General features: G+C 39.5%; 1 protein-coding gene and 1 pseudogene across 10 annotated transcripts in view; one reads left to right on the top strand and one right to left on the bottom strand.

Annotated features, from left to right (window-relative positions):
• Nucleotides 1-22,151, bottom strand: part of Anks1b (ankyrin repeat and sterile alpha motif domain containing 1B) — a 1,028,376-nt gene that overhangs the window by 315,027 nt on the left and 691,198 nt on the right. For all 10 annotated transcript variants that reach the window (XM_027392602.2, XM_027392606.2, XM_035451548.1 and 7 more), the window contains one exon: nucleotides 18,801-18,899. In XM_027392602.2, coding sequence (XP_027248403.2) covers nucleotides 18,801-18,899 — 99 coding nt within the window. The remainder of the gene's footprint in view (nucleotides 1-18,800; nucleotides 18,900-22,151) is intronic.
• On the top strand, nucleotides 11,659-12,387 carry LOC107978406 (annotated as a pseudogene).

Raw genomic sequence — 22,151 nt, 5'->3', positions numbered from 1 at the left:
CCTCTGTTCTAGGATAGCCTGAGATATGCAATGCCAAACCTGTCTTCCAAAACAAGACAAACAAAACTCCAAGGGTTAGAGATGCAGCTCCAAGGTAAAGTACTTAACTACTGTGTCTAAGGTCCTAATCTCATGTCTCAGCACTGCAAAAGCAAACAGAGCAAGTACACAAGCACACACTCATGCACATACGTGTGCGCACACACAGACAGACATCAAACAACCCCAGGAACTTTTTTATATCTATACTTCAAGGAAGGTCCAGGAAATGGTCCTCTCCCTAGGGTGAGAACGGTGGTCATGAGGCGAAAGCTTAGTTGTTGGGGAAATGCTCGGGTCTCAGTCTCTTGTTTTGTCATTTTTGAATACTTAATTTCTTCCAACAATGGAGTGACTGAGAATCTTCAGCTCTACCGATGGAGCCAATACCAGAGAGTTGGCTCCCAAAACCATTTTAAAAGCTTATTTAATTCAATGAGAATGCTAAAACAGAGAATAGATAAGGAACAAATACCTAGGCACTGTCTGAAAGCAAAAGGCTGCAAGGTCCCTAACTTCAGAAATAAATAAATAAATAAATAAATAAATAAATAAATAAATTTATTTAGGATACATTATAAAAACATAAAAAAATAAAAATTAAGAGCCAGGATTTCTATTCATTTTAGAGAAAGAAAGATTTGATTGAGCCGGGAAAATCTGAGAGTTCCTTGTATAGTTTCTCTGGGGGTTCACACACACACACACACACACACACACACACACACACACACACACACACACACACACAGAAGGGGGTGGAGACAGAGACAGAGAAAAATAAGAACACAAGGAGAGAACACTCAACCAGCCTTCCCTTTCTTCTTCCTGCCCAGTCCTAACAGGCAGCATCTTCTCCCAGAGTGGCTCCTTCAATGACATAAAATAACCATTCATTCTTTCAGATCAACTTTAAGCACCATCCATCCATCCATCCATCCATCCATCCATCCATCCATCCACCCATCCATCAATCCATCCATCTAGAAATCCCTCCCTGATTCCCATGCATTTAGTTTTCTTCTCTCACAGCATTTTCAACATAGTACTTTAGCTCTGGATACAGCCATCTCTGTCCAAATATAGGGTAGAACTACTTGAAGCACAGACCAAACTTTATCTGTTTTTTCATTTCTTATCTCAGAACCTCACACAGGGCCAACAGGAATCATGATATGATTGAATGGGTGGACGATTAGCGGTTGTCTGATGGGTGTTGCAGGCTCTGTATTTGCAGCCACACTGGCTCTTGTCCCTGGATCTGAGCCCTGGATGCTAATGTCTTGGTTATATGGTGAATTGTTACTTTGTGACTACATCATGTAACACTGAGAAAAAGTGTTCTGTCCAAATGGATGCCAGGAAATGCTGACAGATGATGGTGTAATTGAATCCCAGAGGCGAGAGGCAAGAGGATCAATCTTTTTCTGCATTTCCTGTAATCATCTTTTATACACTTGTGGAGAAAATTTCACATTCCAAAGTTTCTGTAATACATTTACATCTTAGTATTTAGAAAATCAGAAAATACAAGCCTTTGCCACCAAGCAGTGGTTTCTAAGTAAAGAAAGACTCAGGGTTAGAATTGAGCATGCATTTAAGGTAAGGCTTTTAACCTGCCAGCACTCCCACGGTTCATAAATTGTAATCCTAAAAATTATTTAAAGTGTATCTGTTTGGCACTTATTCCATCATGGATTCTGAGAACAACGAATAAGGCTAAAATGTGTTTTCTCTGAAAGACATGAAAGGACGCTGGCGGCTTCTTGATAAGAGCCTCTAAGATCAGCAATTACCTGTTAGCTTTAAAAAAAGAGAAAGTGGAATTCCTGATTATTGAAAGTGAGGTCAGTAGAAAGTGAAGATAATGAAAGCTGGAGATAATAAAAATGGCTGGTGGCCTTTTCCTAATAGCAAATGAATTGGGAAACGATCCCATGACATAGAGACATGTCCACAGAGCACAGAGACATGACAGTCTGGTCCACAGAACACAGAGACATGGCAGTCAGGTTCACAGAACACAGAGACATGACATGACATTAGGATCCACAGAACACAGAGACAAGTCATTTGGGTACCCAGAACACAGAGACATGACATTTGGGTCTACAGGGCACATAGTCATTATGTTAGCATCCATAGAACACAGAGACATGCCATTTGCGTCTACAGGCACAGAGACATGACATTTGGGTCTACAGGGCACACAGATATTACATTAGGGTCCATAGAGCACAGAGACTTGGCATTAGGGTCCACAGGTCACAGAGACATGACATGGAATTAGAGTCCACAGAGCACAGAAATGTGCTTGGTTGTACAGAGCACAGAGGCCTGCATATGGGGGAAAACAGGCAAGAGTACAGACCAGGGAGAATGGCTTGAATTCTGACTTTGCAATTTACTAGCTGTGTGACTTTAGGCAAATTATTTGATTTTTCTTGGCTTTAAGTTCTGTATCTGTGAGACAGAAACTTAGATGTAAGATCTGAATGAGCTAATTGATAATTAATCTGATAGTACTTAGGAATATGACTGGCATATAGGAAATATCTATTTAAATGTTTGCTATTAATAGAGGGTTTACTCTGCAGTGTCTTTTGGGCATGCTTAGGAATGTCTTAGGACATGTGGATTTCCAAGTAGACTGTTCATTATGGGTCTGTGGGAGATCAGCCATCAGGACAGAATCCAAAGACAAAAGATGAATGGGAGGACTTCCAGTCTTGAAGTCTAAGAGTCCCATTGATCATCACTGTCACTAACAAAAACAAACACAAATAATAGCATGCAATGAGAGAGTGTTTGGCTTGGGGTGGAAAGACATTAACTATGCCATAGCTGACTTGCAGGTGCTTGATGTGTCTGACTTGTAATGACTTGAAGGGCCAAGTGATGAATTGTATCCATGGCAGAATTAGTGGTTCTGGCTATATGTTAGAGCATGGCTATTACAAGCAAGAAAAAACAAAAAACAAAAAAACATAGCATACCCATCTGTCTAAGACAGCTAAACAAATGCTTTGGTCACTTTTTGCTCAGAGCATCGTGAGCTATTTCAAAAATCTCACAATAACAAAGCTTTCAAGGTACACAGGAATAGCTATTGAATCATCTGCTTCCTCCTCCAGAAACCCTCTCCTAACCCTGAGGAGATGAGGCTCCCCCCCCATCCCTCCAGGCAGCATCCAAAGCTCCATTATAATTCAGTCTATGTTCTGCCCTTTGCGGCAATCACTGGATAAGTTTACCCCTTTTCTTCCCCCTTATGCTCTATCTAGGACATACATAATGCTCAGTGCCTCTGCAGACCTGCAGAACAATCCTTTCACTTAAATGTTCATAGAGTAAAAATAAGAATGTAGGTGCTGGAGAGATGGCTCAGAGGTTAAGAGCATTGACTGCTCTTCCAGAGGTCCTGAGTTCAATTCCCAGTAACCACATGGTGGCTCACAACCATCTATAATGAGAGCTAATGCCCTCTTCTGGTGTGCAGACAGAACACGGTATACATAGTAAATAATTAAGAAAATCTTTAAAAAAAATAAGAATGTAGTCAAACTGTAGTCAACTATCAAATAAAAGCATAGAGTTAGTAGCCAACAGTGGCTTGGCAATGACTTATGCAAACCGTAGGTGTGTTATTCTATACATTTTGAGTAAATTCATATCTTTGTGCATTTCTATGGCATCAAATGACATTATCTATTTTCAGGATCTACAGTGTCAAGATTTGATGACTCAGTCTCTTAGTCTACTTCTGCTTCCGTCCACACCACCACATGCATTAAACCTTTGCTCTTGAAGCTATTCTCTGTCCTCTCTTGGCCCCACTATACTGGGGCAAGTAGCATTATCACTACCAGGCAGACACATGCAGCTCTCTCCCAGCATTATGCTGGTTCGTTTAGTCTCTCATACATGGAGGCTCTGGTCATAGCTTTAAACACTGTCTCTGATGGGTGAGGTGATCACCCCAACATGATTAAGTTAGCAGATGACAAGAAAATTTGCAATTGTCTTCCTTTTCCTTCCAGATAATGAGTAATCAAATTACGCAAAATCTACTAGTGGAGAATGGTAAGCTGTCCATGAGGTGCCAGTCAGATACGCCGATGTCTGCAAATGCATCCCTTTTGGGTTACCTTTTGTCTTTTGGAAGAGTGTCATCAAAACTCTACTGATCTCTGTAATTGAGGATGATTGAAGACAAGTAGGTGCAGATAATATTAACTGGGTCTAAGTGCCAGGATCTTCATTTGCACTGTAATATTTTTAACTCAGCCTAAACATGATACAGTAGTCTCTGGCCTTATCTTCATCTAACAGATAAGGGAATTGAGGAGTAGAAAATTTAAGTAACTTGCCTACAGTGACGTAAGTGGTAGGCAGCTAAACTGGGATTAAATTGGGTTTGATGAAAGCCCAAGAGAGTTTTTTTTTTTTTTTTGAGCCCTGAAAAATTGCAAGTTCCTTAAGAAATAGATTATTTAACGTACTCATCTCGGTACACCCTTAGCAGCCTCAGTTTGCTTTGAAGTATGATGTTCAGACAATATAGAGAGGTGGTTAAATTAAATGGCTTTGGCTGAATCTCAGTTTATCTTCCTACATTAGCATTCATACACTCCCATTATTCTCTGTCCATTCCCTTGCTAGTATTTGCCCACAAAGTTACTTGCCATTACCCCATATGTTTATTGCCTTTTACAGGAAGACTGTAATCTGCATAAGGACAATGCCCTTGCAAACCTTGGTTTCACACCAAATGAGCAAAAGCTAGAACAGCAACCGGCATGAGGCAGGCAGTTCATGAGTATCTGTTCTATGAATAAGTAATAGGGTTGTTCAGTTTATTGTTTATTCTCTGACAGTAATTTTCAAGTATCATTAATGCTCTGAAGGAATCTTACCAATTTATTGGTTCACATTCAACCTTTTATTAAAAAATGCATTCAATAGACTGAAAAAGAGCATATACACTAACCTAGGCTCCATTTTAAGTGCCTAATTTACACTACAGAGTCACTTAATTGGCTCAACATGCCTACAGGGTAAGAAAATCACTACTTCCACTTAAAGGTGAGGAAACAGGCAGAGAAAAGTATAGAAACTTGTTCATGGGTGCACAATTAGAAAGAGCAGAGCCAAGTATCAAATTCAGAATCTGGCCACATTCCCAACCATTATGGCATGCTGCTCTCTGGCTTAATCCTATGAAAATGTCATTTCCATGGAGCTGGATCTGTAAAGATGTGTCCCACTGTCTTCTGGAGAAGTCCCTCTATCTTGCCCATTTGCCCTTCTTCTCTGCCCAGATCAAAGAATAAAGGAATGAAATTATTTACGATTTCTCTTGATTCTGTTATGCTTTCTTTTCTTGATGCAGTAATGTCTGCTGTTGGTAATGTTTTCTATATGGCTGCCTCTGAGGATAAGCAAGACCCCAGAGACTGCTGACATGACCTACACAAGCCTTCATTGTTTCTCCTGGCTGTCTCCTTCCTGCCTTTTCAGATCTTTTGGATCCCTGCTACAGTCTTTCCTGTCTAGCTTCAAGAACGGGGTTGAGAGGTCCATGGAGATCTCAACAGCTGCCTTTTAAACCTGAATCATAAGACGAAGCCCGATTATAGAAACACTCTTGTTCTTGCTTTCATCTTTTGGTCCTCTCTTCTCCTGTCTCCTTTTCATTTCTCCCACACACACTCATCCTCTGGCCATGGGCCTATGAAATGGCATAGTATTCACTCAAGAGGTAACTGTCACCAGTGCCGGGGGCTGGGATTTAGTTCCAGTTTCATTACCAAGGAGCAATCCATCCTGAATTCCTCTCCTTACCTGGGAATGGATGCATACATACTGGTATTTAGAGCACCTTACAGTTCTAAATTGTGACTGTTCCTTGAAAACAGATACAAGGAAGAGAAAAATGCTCAGACAAACACATCCCTTTCATTCTCAACAGGGACTACAGTATAACTCCAAGGCACCCACTGCTCTTTAGCTAATGGAGATGAACCACTCAAAGTTGGAGGTGGACAGCTACTGGGGAATAGCACTAGATGAGGACATGGTCACTCACTTAATTTCTTCTCTATTTCTTTATAAACATCAGGGAAAGGGTTTGTTAGCATAAGATTTCAGCTCTCTGGTCTATGTCATAAACTGCTCTAAAATATATTCATTTAAAGTAAGATACTGAAAATCCTCTCTCTTAGTTCATTTGGAAGAATGTAGCAGCCATTTTGCTTTGTGAAACTGCATAAAAACTTTGAAAAAAAAAACAGGTGAATTTTTGACTGTACTACTCTCACACCTAACAGTTCTTTGAATGTCTACTGACCCCAGCTGTCATGGCTACTTTGCACCCTGTAAATAGTAGAATTTGCCATTTCAGAGGGAAAAAAGTTATAGGGAAACATTGTTTCTCCCAATGTGTTCCTAAAGAACCTACCAGTTATTGATTTTCACTTGCAAACAGAAGGTGTGAAGCATTAGGGAGGAAGTCTCTAGGAAATTAAGGCCACCACTGTCATGGGTGATTCATGCACAAATGAGCTGCCCTACTCCTTTGTAAAGCATTAGAAAGAAAAGCCACATTGTCAGGAAATATCTTTAAAAGCACTTCCCTACCCCATTCAGGATGGATCTCTAATCTGCTCTATTGAGTGGCTTCATTCATCTAGAAAACATGAAGGGAGAATTATTATGGTCCAGTACTGGCTGCTCCACGCTTAGATAACGAAGACAGCAGCAGAGAAAAACTAGTCAACAGGATACAATGGCACCATAGAGAGGTCAAATGGCTGATCTTGCTCAGAGACAGACTGTCTGTCATAGATGTGTCTTAAGGAAATATATTTTGGGGAATGAATTGAAGTAACTCATGCAAAGAAGGATGGCAGTTGAGGGGCAGAGAAGCAATGGTGTTTTGGGCACAGAATGGGTTGAATCTCAAGAATTATATCATCACTTCTTGCAAAGTGAGTTTGCGCTTCTTGTTCTACTTTGCAGTTTAGTGAGTGCCATGAATTTGACTCCTGGAAAATCTAATGTGGTCTAAAGTGACCTCTAGTGTGGACCCAAACATCCCACATCTGGTGTGACCTTCCAGGCTCCTAGCTCTCCTGCTTTAAGGCAGCTCTCAGAGAATAGCAAGATGGGACACATGGCGGAAGTGACCCAGGTTCCTAAATGCCTGGAGGAAAGACTGTAACAATGGACCTTCTGTGAACGCATAGTAAGAGTCAATTGTTAAACCACTGACATTTTGGATTTGTTATACTGGCCACAGTTCATTTCCCAGCTTCAGTGGCTTGTTGTTACGTCAAAACTTATAGACACCAAGTTACTCAAGTGTTTGACCTTAAAGGCAATTATTCTTTCTTCCTTCCCCATTGTTCAATGGCACCAAACTCTTTTCTTGAAAAAAGACAGATTTTTACAGTATTACAAGTAGGCTGTTCTTTTTTTACGTATTCCCAGTGTTCTGTGCCCATTTATTAATTTCTCTTTAAATAGATACTACAAAATTAACACATATCATGTATGGCTATATGTGTAATATTACTGTAGAACACAATAGGGTATATTTTTATATTTTTAAGATAATGAAAACATTAGTGATATGCTATATGTATCATGTTCCATGTATTATTCATGATATATAATGAAGGAATGCCATTGAAAACAAGCATATATATATCTATAATCTTCTTATTAGAATACATGCTTTGTGAGGTCAAGGTGCTGTGGATTATGTTCGTGTTGCTCTTTATCATAAGCCTGTATTAAAGGAAGCATGCGGTGTGTAGAGACTCTCACAATTATTTCCACAGCTAATAATGCTAATTAAACTCCGAGATGCAGGCCACTTTTCTTTGAACACAGGCTCTCATTGGACATGTTAATTTGGTATCTTATGTGGGCTTCCTGGGGACATAGATAAACTCAGAGGTGGAGGACACTCTAGGGAGCAGATGAAGGTGCTAAGCCATAGTGTGGGCAGGAAGAGGAGGGGAGTATTAAACTTCAAGTTCTGCACAGTATCTGTGTGAAAGAGAGGAGGCTAAGGAGCTAGCAAACACCAAGGTTGGAGGCTTTGGAGTTCTTTTTTCCCCATGTGCATAAGACTTAGAGCTGTGTCAGGGCACTGTGAGAGGAGCAGCTCACGTTGGATCTCATAGAGGAACTTAATAAACAACTATTTACTTATTTACTGACTGGTATGTGTGGAGTCCTGAAGTCTTTCCACGAAGATGGAGAAAAAGTGACATTTTTTTTTCCAAACAGACATACAGCCAATGTCATCTCTGTCATTCACTACAAAATTCTTTTATCACACAGAATTTTGGGGGTGATTCCAGGAGTCTGCTGAGCCATCCTGGGATCTTGCATTAGTCTGACATAGTAGGCTGTATTTCTGATCTGAGTTTCTTTCCCGGCTAAAAAGATTCTTAGATATAAAAACATCTCTATTTAGCTGGAGATTTATTCCTAATGTAAGTTAGGTGTCAGTAAACTATGTTTCACAGGTCAAATATGGCTTATTGCCTATTCTTGTCATTAAACTTTTATTGAAACACACTCACATTTATTCTTTCTGAATTTTCTGTGGCTGCTTTCACTCTGTAACAGAGTTGACTAGTTGCAAGGGAAGATATATGGGCAGTAAAGTGTGGCCTGATGTTTTGCAAGAAAAATGTTTGGCAACCCCGTATATAAGGGAGCCTATTTGCTTGTTCCAGAACAATAAAGCATTTTTAAGACTGCACAGAGCTCACTTAGACCCTGCCACACCAATGACCAGACACTACAGAAAGTTGAATACTCTATGAACTCAGATCAAATTGAGCCCTGCATTTTCTTAAGGATGGGACCTGACCCCCACTAACGTGGTGTATGTGCTTGAATGAGATTCAATTTTATAGTGTTTTTAATTGATGTTAAGGCCAATACTGGGTGTCACAACATTTAGGACTCCAACAGGAGGAGGAGGAGGAGGGGAAAATAGAAGTAAAAAGAACGAGATCACATAGGGATGAATGATGGGATGAGCGGGTGAAAAGTTTCCTTGTCAAAGGGCACCATGGGAACATCTGTGTCTGTGTGTTGTCATTGCTCTTCTGAAAAATAGTAGAAGAAATAGGAGCAAGTTTCTGTCATTTTTCTAAGTGACAGGAGAATAAAAGTGAACCTTCCTTTCTAGACATTTAAGGGAATTACATTGCTTGAATGCCTTAGCCATCAAGACTACAGCTAGGACACATTTGCATCTTAAAGTCCTTGAAAGAACTCATCCTTAAGAGCAAGGACTTGGAGAGGTTAAATTGAGACAATGCCACATCTGTAATACTCCTTTCCAATCCTCAAGCAATTGGTGAGCTCATTACAAGAGGACTCATTTTTCCTCCTATGATACAGGAGTGGCAAGGTGAAAACCATAGACAAGTCTGTCCTTCAATGCTTTGTCTTCTTGACATAGGTGCCACCAGTCTGTGTTGTCTTGTTCTTAAAGACGTTTAAGCTCTGACCCTCAGCTAACTCCATTGCTGCTCACTGGTGGGGTTTTGTTATTTATTATTTTCTTGTCAATTGCTACTTTGGTTTATTCACTCTGATCGAGTCTAGACTTCAAATTTTAGCTTTGCTACTTTTTTTTCCCCAAAAATGTGTTTTCTTTTCTAACATCCTTAAGTCCTAGTAGAATTTGACCACACTTACCTAGCAGAGACAGGAAAAGGTAATATAAAAATGAAGATATTCAGACTTAGGACAGAGGGGGTGGGATGTATCTTAGAAATCTGCCTCTCCAAGACACACTTTTTAATGATATATTTTATAGTCCAGTTCTCCTGCCTGTAACCAGGGTTAAAATCGAGAAACCTAGTATCAACAACAATAAAAGTCATTTTTTATTTCCTGAGACCATCGTATTAGCATTTGATGACTTAGAAGTCATATTTATGCAGAGTACTCAAAAAGGAGACATATAGCTCCAGTCTGTGGATGGTGATGTACAATAACAGAACACCATAATACAGAAATTCAGTAGTAGATTTGCATGTATTGACTGTGTAGTCTGAGGCTCACTGATCTGATCTGATACATATAAATCAATAAGCCATAAACACAACTTTTGTAAAAACTTTATTAGTATCTCATGACTGGAGCATTTTCTAGTGACTGGCTCCCAATGAAGAGAATGTGGCAAGAGGATGGGATGCCATTTTTGTGATTTCATTCAAGGTGACTGACTTCTACCTTGCCAGCAGTCCCTTGTGCTTACCCTGTTGAAGCTAGCTCCATTTTGTGAGATACTTTATAGAGGGGCCTACACAAAGGAACTAAGGAAGGTTTGGTCTAACTCCTGACCCCCAAGAGCTAAACCCTTCCTATAAGTACATGTGTGAGCTAGGAAGTGCACACTTCCTAGTTTGGAGATGACTATGGCCCTGGGAGAGACCTTAGGATGGAAGACTAAGTCATACTACACTAGGATCCCTGCTCAACAGAAATTGCTACTTGCCACTTTGGGGGTAATTTGTTGTGTAACTACATAGAATCTTGATTTTCTCTTGAAATAGGAACTACTTTTGTCTTGTTTTATTAAACTAAATCTTATAGTGAGTATAGGAAAGCCAGTGACTTAATTCAATCGAAGGCATTTGGTACCTGTGGTAGTTTGAATAAAAACAGTCCCCCTTAGATGACAGAAGTGGCATTATTGGTTATGTGGCCTTATTGGAGGAAGTGTGTCACTGCAGGGTGGGCTTTGAGGTTTCAGAAGCTCCAGCCAGGTCTAGTGTCACCCTCTCTTCCTGTTGCCTGCCAATTTAAATGTAGACTTTTCAGCTACTTCTCCACCATTATGTCTGCCTGCATGTCAACATGTTTCCTGCCATGACAATGATAGACTAAGCCTCTGGGCCTGTAGGGCAACTCTAATTAAATATTTTTCTTTATAAGAATTGCTGTCATTAAGGTGTCTCTTCATAGTAACAGAACACTGACTAAAGACAGAAGTTGGTACTGGGGATAGGGTTTTACTGTGATAGGTTGGACCATGTGTTTGTGTGGAGGAATAAGGAACACTTTGGGACATTGGACTAGAAGAGCTTCTGAGCATTTTAAGGGGGTCTTAATGGACCAACTAGTAGGATAATGGAAAACATTGGAGTTAAAGGTGATTTGAACTGTGGAGGCCCAGCTAAAGATGTTGCAGAGGAGAAGAATGTTACTATGTTATGTTAGCATGTGGCCTAGAGACTATTCTTGTGATAGTTTGGTGAAGAATGTGACTTCTTTCTTCTCTTGTCCCAAAAAAGAGTTTTGGAATAATTGAGTCTGCAGAAGGGATTTCTAAAAGCCTAGCATTAACTGTGTTGTGTGATTTGTAGCCAGTCTTATATAGATCTATAATGAAAAGCAGCAAGCTGAGAAAGGAAAAATACAAAATGTACAGCTTGAGGAGAAAATGAAGAGAAAAAGAGCACCAGGAAGTGTAAACAGATTAAAGAAAAGCCTGATGCTAAGTGGAATAAAGGGAGTTATGACCTTAGAGCAAGAACCTACTCAGGGAACATTCAACTTGTAAAAGGAAATTAAGAGCCCTACAACTCCATCATCACCACCCACACCACCCTGGAGCATTCTGATTGTGCCTTCATGGCAGACAACGAGGCCATCTATGACATCTGTTGTAGAAAACCTCGACATTGAGTGTCCAACCTACACTAACCTTAACTGCCTTATTAGCCAGATTGTGTCTTCCATCACTGCTTCCCTCAGATTTGATGGAGCCCTGAATGTTGACCTGACAGAATTCTAGACCAACCTGGTACCCTACCCTCACATACTTTTCCCTCTGGCCATGATCCAGCCAACCAGATGGTGAAATGTGACTCTCACCATGGTAAATACATGGCTTGCTGCCTGCTGTACTGTGGGGATGTGGTTCCCAAAGATGCCAATGCTGCCATTGCCACCATCAAGACCAAGTGCAGCATCCAGTTTGTGAACCGGTGTCCCACCGGCTTCAAGGTTGGCATTAATTACCAGACTCCTACTGTGGTACCTGGTGGAGACCTGGCCAAGGTCCAGAGAGCTGTGTGTATGCTGAGCAACACCATAGCCATTGCTGAGGCCTAGGCTCGTCTAGATCACAAGTTTGATCTGATGTATGCCAAGCATGCCTTTGTGTACTGGTATGTGGGTGAGGGCATGGAGGAGGGAGAGTTCTCTGAGGCCCATGAGGACATAGTTGTCCTAGAGAAGGATTATGAGGAGGTGGGTATGGATTCTGTTGAAGGAGAGGGTGAAGAAGACAGAGAAGAATACTAATCTATTCTTTCAGTCCCTGGATCCTATCAAACTCCTAGAACTTCAGCTTCAACATTAGCTGACAGGCATTGAGTCCTCTAATTGTGCCATCTTCATTCTGTGATCATGTATTGTCTGTGGCCCTATATGGTTTTTCCATGATGTCTCAAAGTAAAAAGCTTTATGAAACAAACAAACAAAAAAAAAAGAAAGAAAAGCTTAGGGCTGGGCATAGTGGCACACATCTTTAATCCCAGCACTTGGAAGGCAGAGGCTAGCAGATCTCTGAGTTCAAGGCCAGTCTGAACTCTACAGAGTGAGCTCCAGGATTTCCAAGCTTAGGCAGTGAAGGAAACCACTGAAAACAAAGCGAGTGAAAATGTATTTGCTTGCCCCAGCAAGCAGCAGAACTTGGCAGCTTCAGCCATGTGGGTTTGGTTTCAGAGTCAAGCATACAAGAAAGGGTTATGGAATCATCTTCCATGACATCAGATCAGATCTAATGAAGTCAGTCAAACTGAGGATGGAAAGTGGCCCAGCAACTCTCTTCTGGGTGGCTATTGTCTGTGTGGCATGGCAGAGGACTGAGTCAGACCCAAGAGAATTATGAGATGTATGGCTGCAAAACAGAGAAGGATGGTATTTGCAGACTACTGCTGAGTAAGTCCAAAAGCCATGGTAAAAGGGGAGCATTAGCAGATGAAGTAGGGAAAAAATCACATGATAGCAGCTAAGTTTGACAAGATGAGAAATATTAACAATGAGAAATATTAAGAAGATACAATGTGGGTCTTTATACAAATCACTCTAAACCTTTATAAAATGAAATTCCTTTGAGAATCTGACCTTCTGGTGCTCTAATACCAAGGGACAAGAATACCTATGCCCCTTTTAACGGAAAACATTAAAGGTTCATCCAAAGATTTATCCGTGGGGTTCTTACCTGAAAAAGCACAAATTATATGTTGCAAATAAGTGATCAGCTAATTTCCCTATGTTTAAGGGACAGAAAAAGTACAACTTGTCTAGTGTATAACAGAGTGCAGAACTTCTCATGGAAGTTTGGCATGGTTCTTTTCCCATAAACAGAAGAGGGTGAGGTTTGAAATTTTAGACCTGAATAAAACCTTATTTGGGACTGGTGGAGAAAGTGGATTCTGTGTGAGAACTGATAGTCATGCTTTACTGCTGGAGGCCATGCAACACAAAAGACAGAGACAAACTAATGGGAGAAGTAGCTGACTCAATGTGATTAGTATTCTCAAGCTGACTGTGGCTAGAATACGTGGAGCATACTCTACTCCACTCCATGAATATGTCAACTGTATTTGAAAACTTGTGAGTCTTTGCACTGCTGTATATTAAAACAGACATATTACGGGTGAAATTTTGCCAAAGAAGTTATTTTTTCTTTAAAAATTGAAAAAATAGAACATAAATCAAGCATTCTTTGAAACAAGCCAATAGATCAAGGTTGTACTTGGAAGACCATCTTTTCTCTGTTTGGGAGCAATCTCACCAATTCCTAAATACAGTGTGTGATGAAGGCATCTCTAATAGTGATTATGGAATGCTTCTCATGACAGATGAGGGGCACAAACATTCTGAAGACCAAAATTGGGTGACCAAAATGAAGGGACATCTGTCAATTATTCTAGCAGTGCAAAGCCACAGTGCACAGTGAATGCAGATGAATGTACCAGCACTAATAACCACACTATTAGCCATCTGAAGTTTGGGCTCATTACCTACAAAGGCAAAACATCATTTTGAAGCATTGTAACTCTACTGTGCTGTGGAGGATGGATTTAGCTATCCTCATGCATTCTCTACTCATCTGTGTGCATGCAGTAGACACTTGTGCGACAGCCTCTTGAGTACAGCTTAATTTTCATTGTTTCTATAACATTGCTTTCTACAATAGGGGTTACATCCTTTCTTAAAAGTAAACTCTTCACTTATTCTCCAAATAATTCTAGGTTAAGGGTTTTATTTTTTGTTTGTTTGTTTCTCATGAAATTGTATGTGAATGACTACAGAATTATCCTAAACTTGAGGCATTCTGGGTTTTAAAAATATATGAATGACATATGAGGCAACATTTATTTTCTCATTCACCCATTCTTTTAATGGTCATATTGGATTAGGCACAAGGAAATTTCAAGGCAGTGAGTAATCTCTGCCATTAGGACGTGTATGTCACAGAAGTGACAGATTATCATCAGTTATCTTCAGATATGAGCAAGCATAAGGACATAAAAATCTCAAGTAAACACGAAATTACTGTATGTTCTCAATCCACAAATATTTCTTGGGTAGCTGCTTGATGCCAGGAACTGTCAAGGGGGCTGACTGTAGAGATTCCTGGACACGTATGACTGGCTACCTCTTGGCCAGATGGAAAATAATGAAGAAACAATAGAACTCCAGGTAACCACAGGTGTGTAGGGGAAGCTGTAGCCACGCCTTCTTAGGGGCTGGCTACAGGTGTGCCTGACCACGCTTGTGAGGGCGTGGTCAGAGTGACGTATGTGATTGCGTTTGCGCTTTCGGTTTCTCTTTGCTTCTGCTGTACAGACCTCTACCACGCCAGCTGGCTAGGTTGCTCTGTAAGTAAGGCCTTTCCCTATTAAATACCCTTATATTTCTACCTGACTCCGTATTGGTAATTTCCCACAATACAGGTGCTGTCGGGAAAACAAAGCAGACACTATTAAAGTTACTGATAGTGGCTGAGGAGGAAGCTGTTAGGTTGGGATAGCCTCCGTGTAGTGGGTATCTGATTTCAAGCCGTAGTGATGTATGGGGATCTGAAGGATGAACAAAGTACCCAAGGCAGAAATAAGCTTGTCACATTGTATAACAAAGAGAAAGTCACTGACTAGAGTGTAGAAGGAGAGAATGATAAATATGACCATGAGGTAAGAAAGAGCCAGATCCAACTGAGTTTTGTAGGCCATGGTAAAGGCTTTCTTCTAACTCTGAAGGCTTAGAAAATCACACTGGTGATTTTTAGCATGGTGTGACGTCATTTGATTCATAGTTTAGAAGGGTAGGTGGAGACACTGACAATCCATGTGCCGAGATGGAGAGAGGAGGGAGGCACCAGGGGGGAGAATGGAGGTGAGTGAAAGGCCCAGGGAGGAAAGGATTGATGAAAGATTGGTCCCAGTAGCCTATAACCATGAAAACAGACCAGAATCTTCACTGGCAGGCTTACTGAGTGGGGTGTATATGGATTCAATTTCTAGCTGCTAATGTAGTGAGATGTGGTTACAGGTTAGGCCAAGTTTCTCAGAGGAACTGAGATGATAGTGTCTGAACTGAACTTTAAATAATGGCAGCATTGTGGAGCGGGAAGTTCACTAATGTGTGGAGTACCTAGCTGTTTTACAGGTTGGGGACTGCATTGGATGTTGGACACAGCCTTATAGAAGCTCCTGCAGGAGACATGTAGGACATTTACTAGGGAAACAATACGTAGCGAGGTGAATAACATGCCTATGGTAATCACTGTAGAATTAAGTCTAGAGACATTTTCAGATTATGAGATTGAAGCACTGCCTACTGCACTAAGAGGGCCTTGTCTAGAGACATTTTCATTCATTCCCCTTTAAAATAGGAGCTCATATGAATTAAACTCTGCAGCATGCTTGGCTCTCCTCGAATTTGTTAATGTGTTAACTTTCGATCAGCAGAAACTCAGGTCACCATCAGTGGGCAAATTTTTACTGTATCAATTTCTTAGAAACTATGATTAATACTTATCTTTCTCTGTCTGAGAAGAAACTATACCCTCCCTAGACAGGAAGAGAGAATTGCTGATGGGTGCAGGTGCCCCCATTGCAGTCCACCTGCTCCATTTTGCCTCCCTTCATCATTTCTCAGTTGGCAAGTCCCACTTTGACTTCCTCTCCTTCAATTTCTCTGGTAAATTGCCTCCAGAATTAAGCAGAATAAAGTATTCTAGTCATAGGCATTCCCCAGTGCCTACAAAATACATTGAAGTTTCTTAGCCCCATAGAAATGGAAGAAACCTACTCTTCTTGCTTTTATCTTTGGCTACAGGGCCACACACTTTTCAATTACTTTAAGAACATTTCATTTTCTTCTGTTCTGATGGTTTGGAAATCATGGTAAATACACATAAAACTTACCAATGTAAATATTTTAACTATATAATTCAGCGGCACTAAGAACATTCACACTGCTGCCACTGGATTTTAAATGACTAATTATTTCCCAAATGCTTCCAGAAAGTGATTGCCTGGGTAACACCTGTAATTACACAGTTCCTTCTGGCCTCCTGAAGTGCCTTTTCCTTCCCTCACCAATTAAATTCCTACCTGCCTTACAAGGCTGGTACTTACACGCTACCACTTCCTTTAAGCTCCTTTAAAACCTTTTCTGGAAACATTAGGTCAACTCTGTTGCTAGGTTACACAGTTTCCAGTAAAAACGACACTTGGTTGACAAATTACATCTAACCTGGAAAACCTACGGATCAACTGGAAATGTACAGTGGGATGGGACACTGTGGAACTTTTCCAAATGATACCTTTTGTTATTTGGCAAGTCCCTTGTAGGGACTTAGGATGCTAAATCTTGGAGTTGTTACAAGAGATATTGTTTCCAATGGAGCATGAAGCTCTTCTGCCCCAATATTCTTATTGGTATATATTCATTGCATATAGTGTTTGCTTTTATATAGACAATTCTTTAAGTGTATCCTGTATTTTGACCATACACATCTCTCCCCTTAGTTCCATTTCCATTGTTCCTCTGAAAGTCTCTTCCCTTCCACTAGCTTCCCTTGTTTTCATGTTACTCATTTGTACATGTGAATATAGTATTGTTTTTTATTTATAAAGAATTCTAGGACTCCAAAGAAAAGAAAATATGCAATATTTGATTTGGTTTAATATGATGATCTTAGTTGCATATATACTCCATATAATGAAGGCCAGGGGAACCGAACTTCCCTCACATACAGCTCTAATGACTTGTTATTTATGGCTAAAATTTTCTACATTGAAGAGTCATTCCTATGACTTAGAATTCTGTTCCTATAAAAATCTAAGTGCTTCTAGGAAGAGTTGTCATTCAGGATTATCAGTGGCTTATAGAAGGATGGGAATGAATCAATTTATTTTTAAAATCTAATTTTTAAATCCATATAATGACACAATTTTACTCCTTTTATGGTGAACAAAACTCTATTGTGCATATATACTATATATAAAACACTAAAAATTGATTCATAAGTTAATGGATACCTAGGCTGACTCCAGTAAGCAGGTATTTGTATAGTATACTAACTTACAGCTCTTTGATCTTCATATGTTAATGGTTCCTAGGCTGACTCCAGCACACCAGTATTTGTGTAGTATACTTAGAGTTCTTCAGACATATACCCATCTGTTGCATAGCTAGGTGATGAAAGTACTGTTTGGAGTTGTAAAAGGAACCTTTGGAGCAGTGAATGGGCTAATTTACAACCCTACCAATAGTACAGAAATAGTTTCTTCCCCTACATCTTCTCCAGCATTGGTTGTAGTTTGTTTTCTTAATGCTAGCCATCCCGGCTGGGGTGAGATGGAATCTTGATCAAGTTTTACTATGTTTTGCCTTGATGACTGTCTTAGGGTGCATATTCTTAATTGTGGTTCCCTCCTCTCAAATAAATCTAGCCTGTGCCAACCTGACATAAGGCTATCCAACACAATGACTAAGGATGCTGGCCATTTTCAACATATTTGTTGGCCATCTATAGTTCATCTGTTAAGAACTACATTTCATTAACCTATGTATTGATTGTTTCGTTTGGGGACATTCATTTTTTAAGTTATTTATATATTCTAGACATTAATTCTGTTAGATGTGTAGGCAGCAAAGATTCTCCCATTCATGAAGCTTTTTTTTTGTTTGTTTGTTTGTTTTTTTTTTTTTTTTGTTTTTTGAGACAGTTTCTCTGTGTAGCTTTGGAGCCTATTCTGGCACTTGCTCTGGAGACCAGGCTGGCCTCGAACTCACAGAGATCTGTCTGCCTCTGCCTCCTGAGTGCTGGGATTAAAGGCATGTGCCACCAACGCCCAGCTCATGAAGCTTTTAAGCCAAAGGTATTACTGTACTCTACATGAATCCCATCTTCTTTGACCTTGGTTGTCACTGTACGTGAGTTAGGACTCACACAGAAGAGGTATTTGGAATCTGTTCCATTGCTCTTCAGTGTTTCCAATATTGCATTCTTGTAGGTCAGTTTAAAACCAAGTGAAGCTTGTGGTAGTCTTTTGTGTCTGATTAAAGTGGGACCTAAGGCCATTCTTATGTCTGTGCAGCATGTAGGAACACTGTATTTCCATGTCAAGGTTCTTACATGCTTCGACTGTCACAGGAAATCTTTCATAAGGCAATTTCAATAGAGCATCCCTTACCTTTGGAAGGAGCTGGATTGCCTGTAGAATTCTCTGTCTGTGTCCAGAATTAAGGATTCCAATTTCCAACAAATCCTGATCTTCCATAACATTGCTTCCCTGAAATCAAACCAGAAATGTTACATTTATGCCATGTGAAATAATAATTCACTTTACATAGAGTAAAACAACAAGTGCTCTGAATTTTATAAACAAAAATAGAGTCACCCCCTCCCCCCTTTGAGGGTGAAGGAAGAGTAGGTCACCTGAGAGACTGATTTGAAGGCCAGGGGAACCGAACTTCCCTCACATACAGCTCTAATGACTTGTTATTTATGGCTAAAATTTTCTACATTGAAGAGTCATTCCTATGACTTAGAATTCTGTTCCTGTAAAAATCTAAGTGCTTCTAGGAAGAGTTGTCATTCAGGATTATCAGTGACTTATAGAAGGATGGGAATGAATCAATTTATTTTTAAAATCTAATCTGAAAATAGATTTTGTGAGGAGGGCTGATGGAAAAATTGACATGTACCATGGCAGGTTAAAAGTAAAAATAATTCATTTAAAAATATTGAATGTCAGATTCTTAAAATGTGGGGATGGAACAATGAATAAGACGCAAGTATCTGCTAACAACTGTCGGCATTCCTTCCAAATAGGTGCCATGTGATGCCTGCTTGGGAGCACAGTTTTGGAGAAGATGTATAACCAAATATGTTAAGTGTGCTTAGAACCCAAAACAAGAAGGACAAAGTGGAAACCATGTGCAATAACTAATAGGAAAAAAACCCCAGCCAAACAAACAAATGTTTATATTTGGAATAAAATGGAGAGAAAATAAAAATGTAAGGATGAAAAAGTAAGCCCAGGCTAGACCAAACAGACACTGTATGGCATAGTGACAGTTTGTATTCATTTTTGCCATCATGGATAGCCATGGTAGGCTTAGAAAAGAGTTACATGATGAAATTATAAATTCAGAAATATCATTTGGACTTTCATGGCTGGGCCTCAGTTTTCTTCCCTAGAAGATGAAAAGACCAGGCCATACATTCTCCAAGGACTAGCCTACTTTTAAAAGTGTCAGATCTCAAGTGATTATTTTAAGCCCTTGATCAATATTTGAAACAGAAAGCAGAGTAACTTATTTTGTCCCCGAAGTCCAGTCTTTCTGAGTTTACAAGATAAGAGTTTCTCTTTAAATCTAAGAGTCTAATATTCCAAATAGAATAAGGCAACCACATGACCTCATTCATTTTGTGGGAGCTAGAAAGTAGAAAAGAGGTTGCAAGACTATTGGGAGTGGTAGAAGGTTGGGTATTGGGATAGATGGAGAAATTCATTAAAATGCTGTATCAAACAGTAGAATAACTGTATTCTATAACACTTTCATATATTCTAAAATTATTAGAGGAATTCAATGTTTTCCAGCACATAGGAATATTTAGGAGATGAGATGTTATTTGCCATATTTGATTATGATTCACTGTACACATGTATCACATGACCATATTGTGGTCCATAGGTCTATAATCAAGCACAGGAATTATATTCCATTAAAACAAAAATGGAATATTGAAGACTTCAGGAATGGATGGAAGTTCAAGAATTTGTGTTACTGTTTTTTTCCCCTTGATAAATCAAGATCCATCCTATTAATGTGTAACACAAGATACTTATGAGAGAAGAGACAGAATACTTGGTCATGGAGAAAAACAGGTACTAACAGATGTTCAGAGCAAAAGAAAATGAACTAGAAAGGCTAGAAGGGCAGTCTTGGGGTCCTGAAAACCATTAGGAGGATACAACAGTTGCTTTCGGGATGACATGGACATAATAGTTATGCAAGGCAGAAAACTATTGAAACAATCAAGCAGTGTTAGTTGGAGGTTGAACCTGTAGAATGAAGAGAAATGCAGATTGGGGCAGGAGATGTATCTAGATGCCTTTCCTGAGATAAAAAAAAAAAAAAAGAAAAGGGGGGGTTCTAGACTGGTATAAAGTGAGATTAATGCTTTTCCTTGTAAACAGTTTAATATCAGACCATGTTAGAAATGAATAATTGACTGTTGTTAGAAGATTAAAGCCATTAGAATGTCACCTCAGTTAGGGATTTAAGATGGGCATTCACTGAACAAAAGTATTCCACCTACTCATAGCATCATGCTTATGCTTAAGCTACGCCAGCCATCTCAGAGGAGGTAGAGTGATCTAGGTCTACAGCAGCATGATAATGAAAAGCCTAATGAAAAACAAATAAAGCCAGTCTTGGCACAGTGCCACAGGAAACACTGCTCTCAAGAAATTACTCAGTACACACAATAGAGCATGACTAAAAATATAAATGACTTCATTTTGAGAAATCATTATTACTTCCAGAAACGGACTCATGTAGTCTGAGTGGGCTATGTGATGCCCTATCTGACTTTTAATCTTAGAGGGTGCCCCCAAAGCTCTCACTGATCCTAAAACAACAATCACAACACTGACCATTTATGTGCTAGACCACTGTTGGGTTTTCCATGTACTGAATTACAAGTACATACCTTTAACTCACACAAAATATGGGGCATAGTTTCCTTCTATATCAGCAAGCATATCACCAAGATTTTACAGTTTGTGGGACCTACTGTCCACAGATAATCCTAAAAATTTGACAGCAGTATTTGAATACTTTGATGGTTTTAACAATTAAGTCCTGAAAAACTACCACTTTTTCTCTACACCATCAATACATTGTCTTTTCTACTTTCAATAAGGGAGGAGACTTTTGGAAAATCTGTACAAAAGTCTGACATTTTTAAGAGGGTATTAAATACACAACGACCCTGTCTGTTTGGGTCAGATTTCCTAGCATACAGGATACTAACAAAGCACTTTTGAAAAAAAACAATGAGTGGAAAGTTTAATGTAAAATATAAGGATGTGCCTTATAAATTGGGAAATATAAAGGGATTCAATTCATTCTCCCTAATGAGGCATTCTATTAGATTTTTCATTTTGCTAATTATTCTTATTTGTTCACTATATGACATATACATGAATAGAAACATCACACTGTGGCAAATGTGTGTAATTATTTTGTGTCATGAAAAAAACCAATAAAAAGTGAATGTTCTATTTTCTCCATTTCTGTAATACATAGGATAACCCCAAATACCCTGATAAGTCTTCAGCCTGTCTTTTGCTTAAAATGTAAGGTGCATTGGACCTAGGTTTGGACCATGGTTGGGCAAGCTATGTTAAGTCACATATTTTTTAGGCTTCTTTGTTCTTACCTATAAAATGAAGCAGACTAATCAATATGTATTCAGTTAAAATGCTATTATTTCAGCCATGTTCAACTGTTGATTAGTATCATTATATATA

The sequence above is a fragment of the Cricetulus griseus genome, assembly GCF_003668045.3.
Source record: "Cricetulus griseus strain 17A/GY chromosome 1 unlocalized genomic scaffold, alternate assembly CriGri-PICRH-1.0 chr1_0, whole genome shotgun sequence".
In the NCBI taxonomy this organism is placed as follows: domain Eukaryota; kingdom Metazoa; phylum Chordata; class Mammalia; order Rodentia; family Cricetidae; genus Cricetulus; species Cricetulus griseus.
The sequence above is the reverse complement of the archived record's forward strand: the minus strand, read 5'-3'. Positions and strand labels throughout refer to the sequence as shown.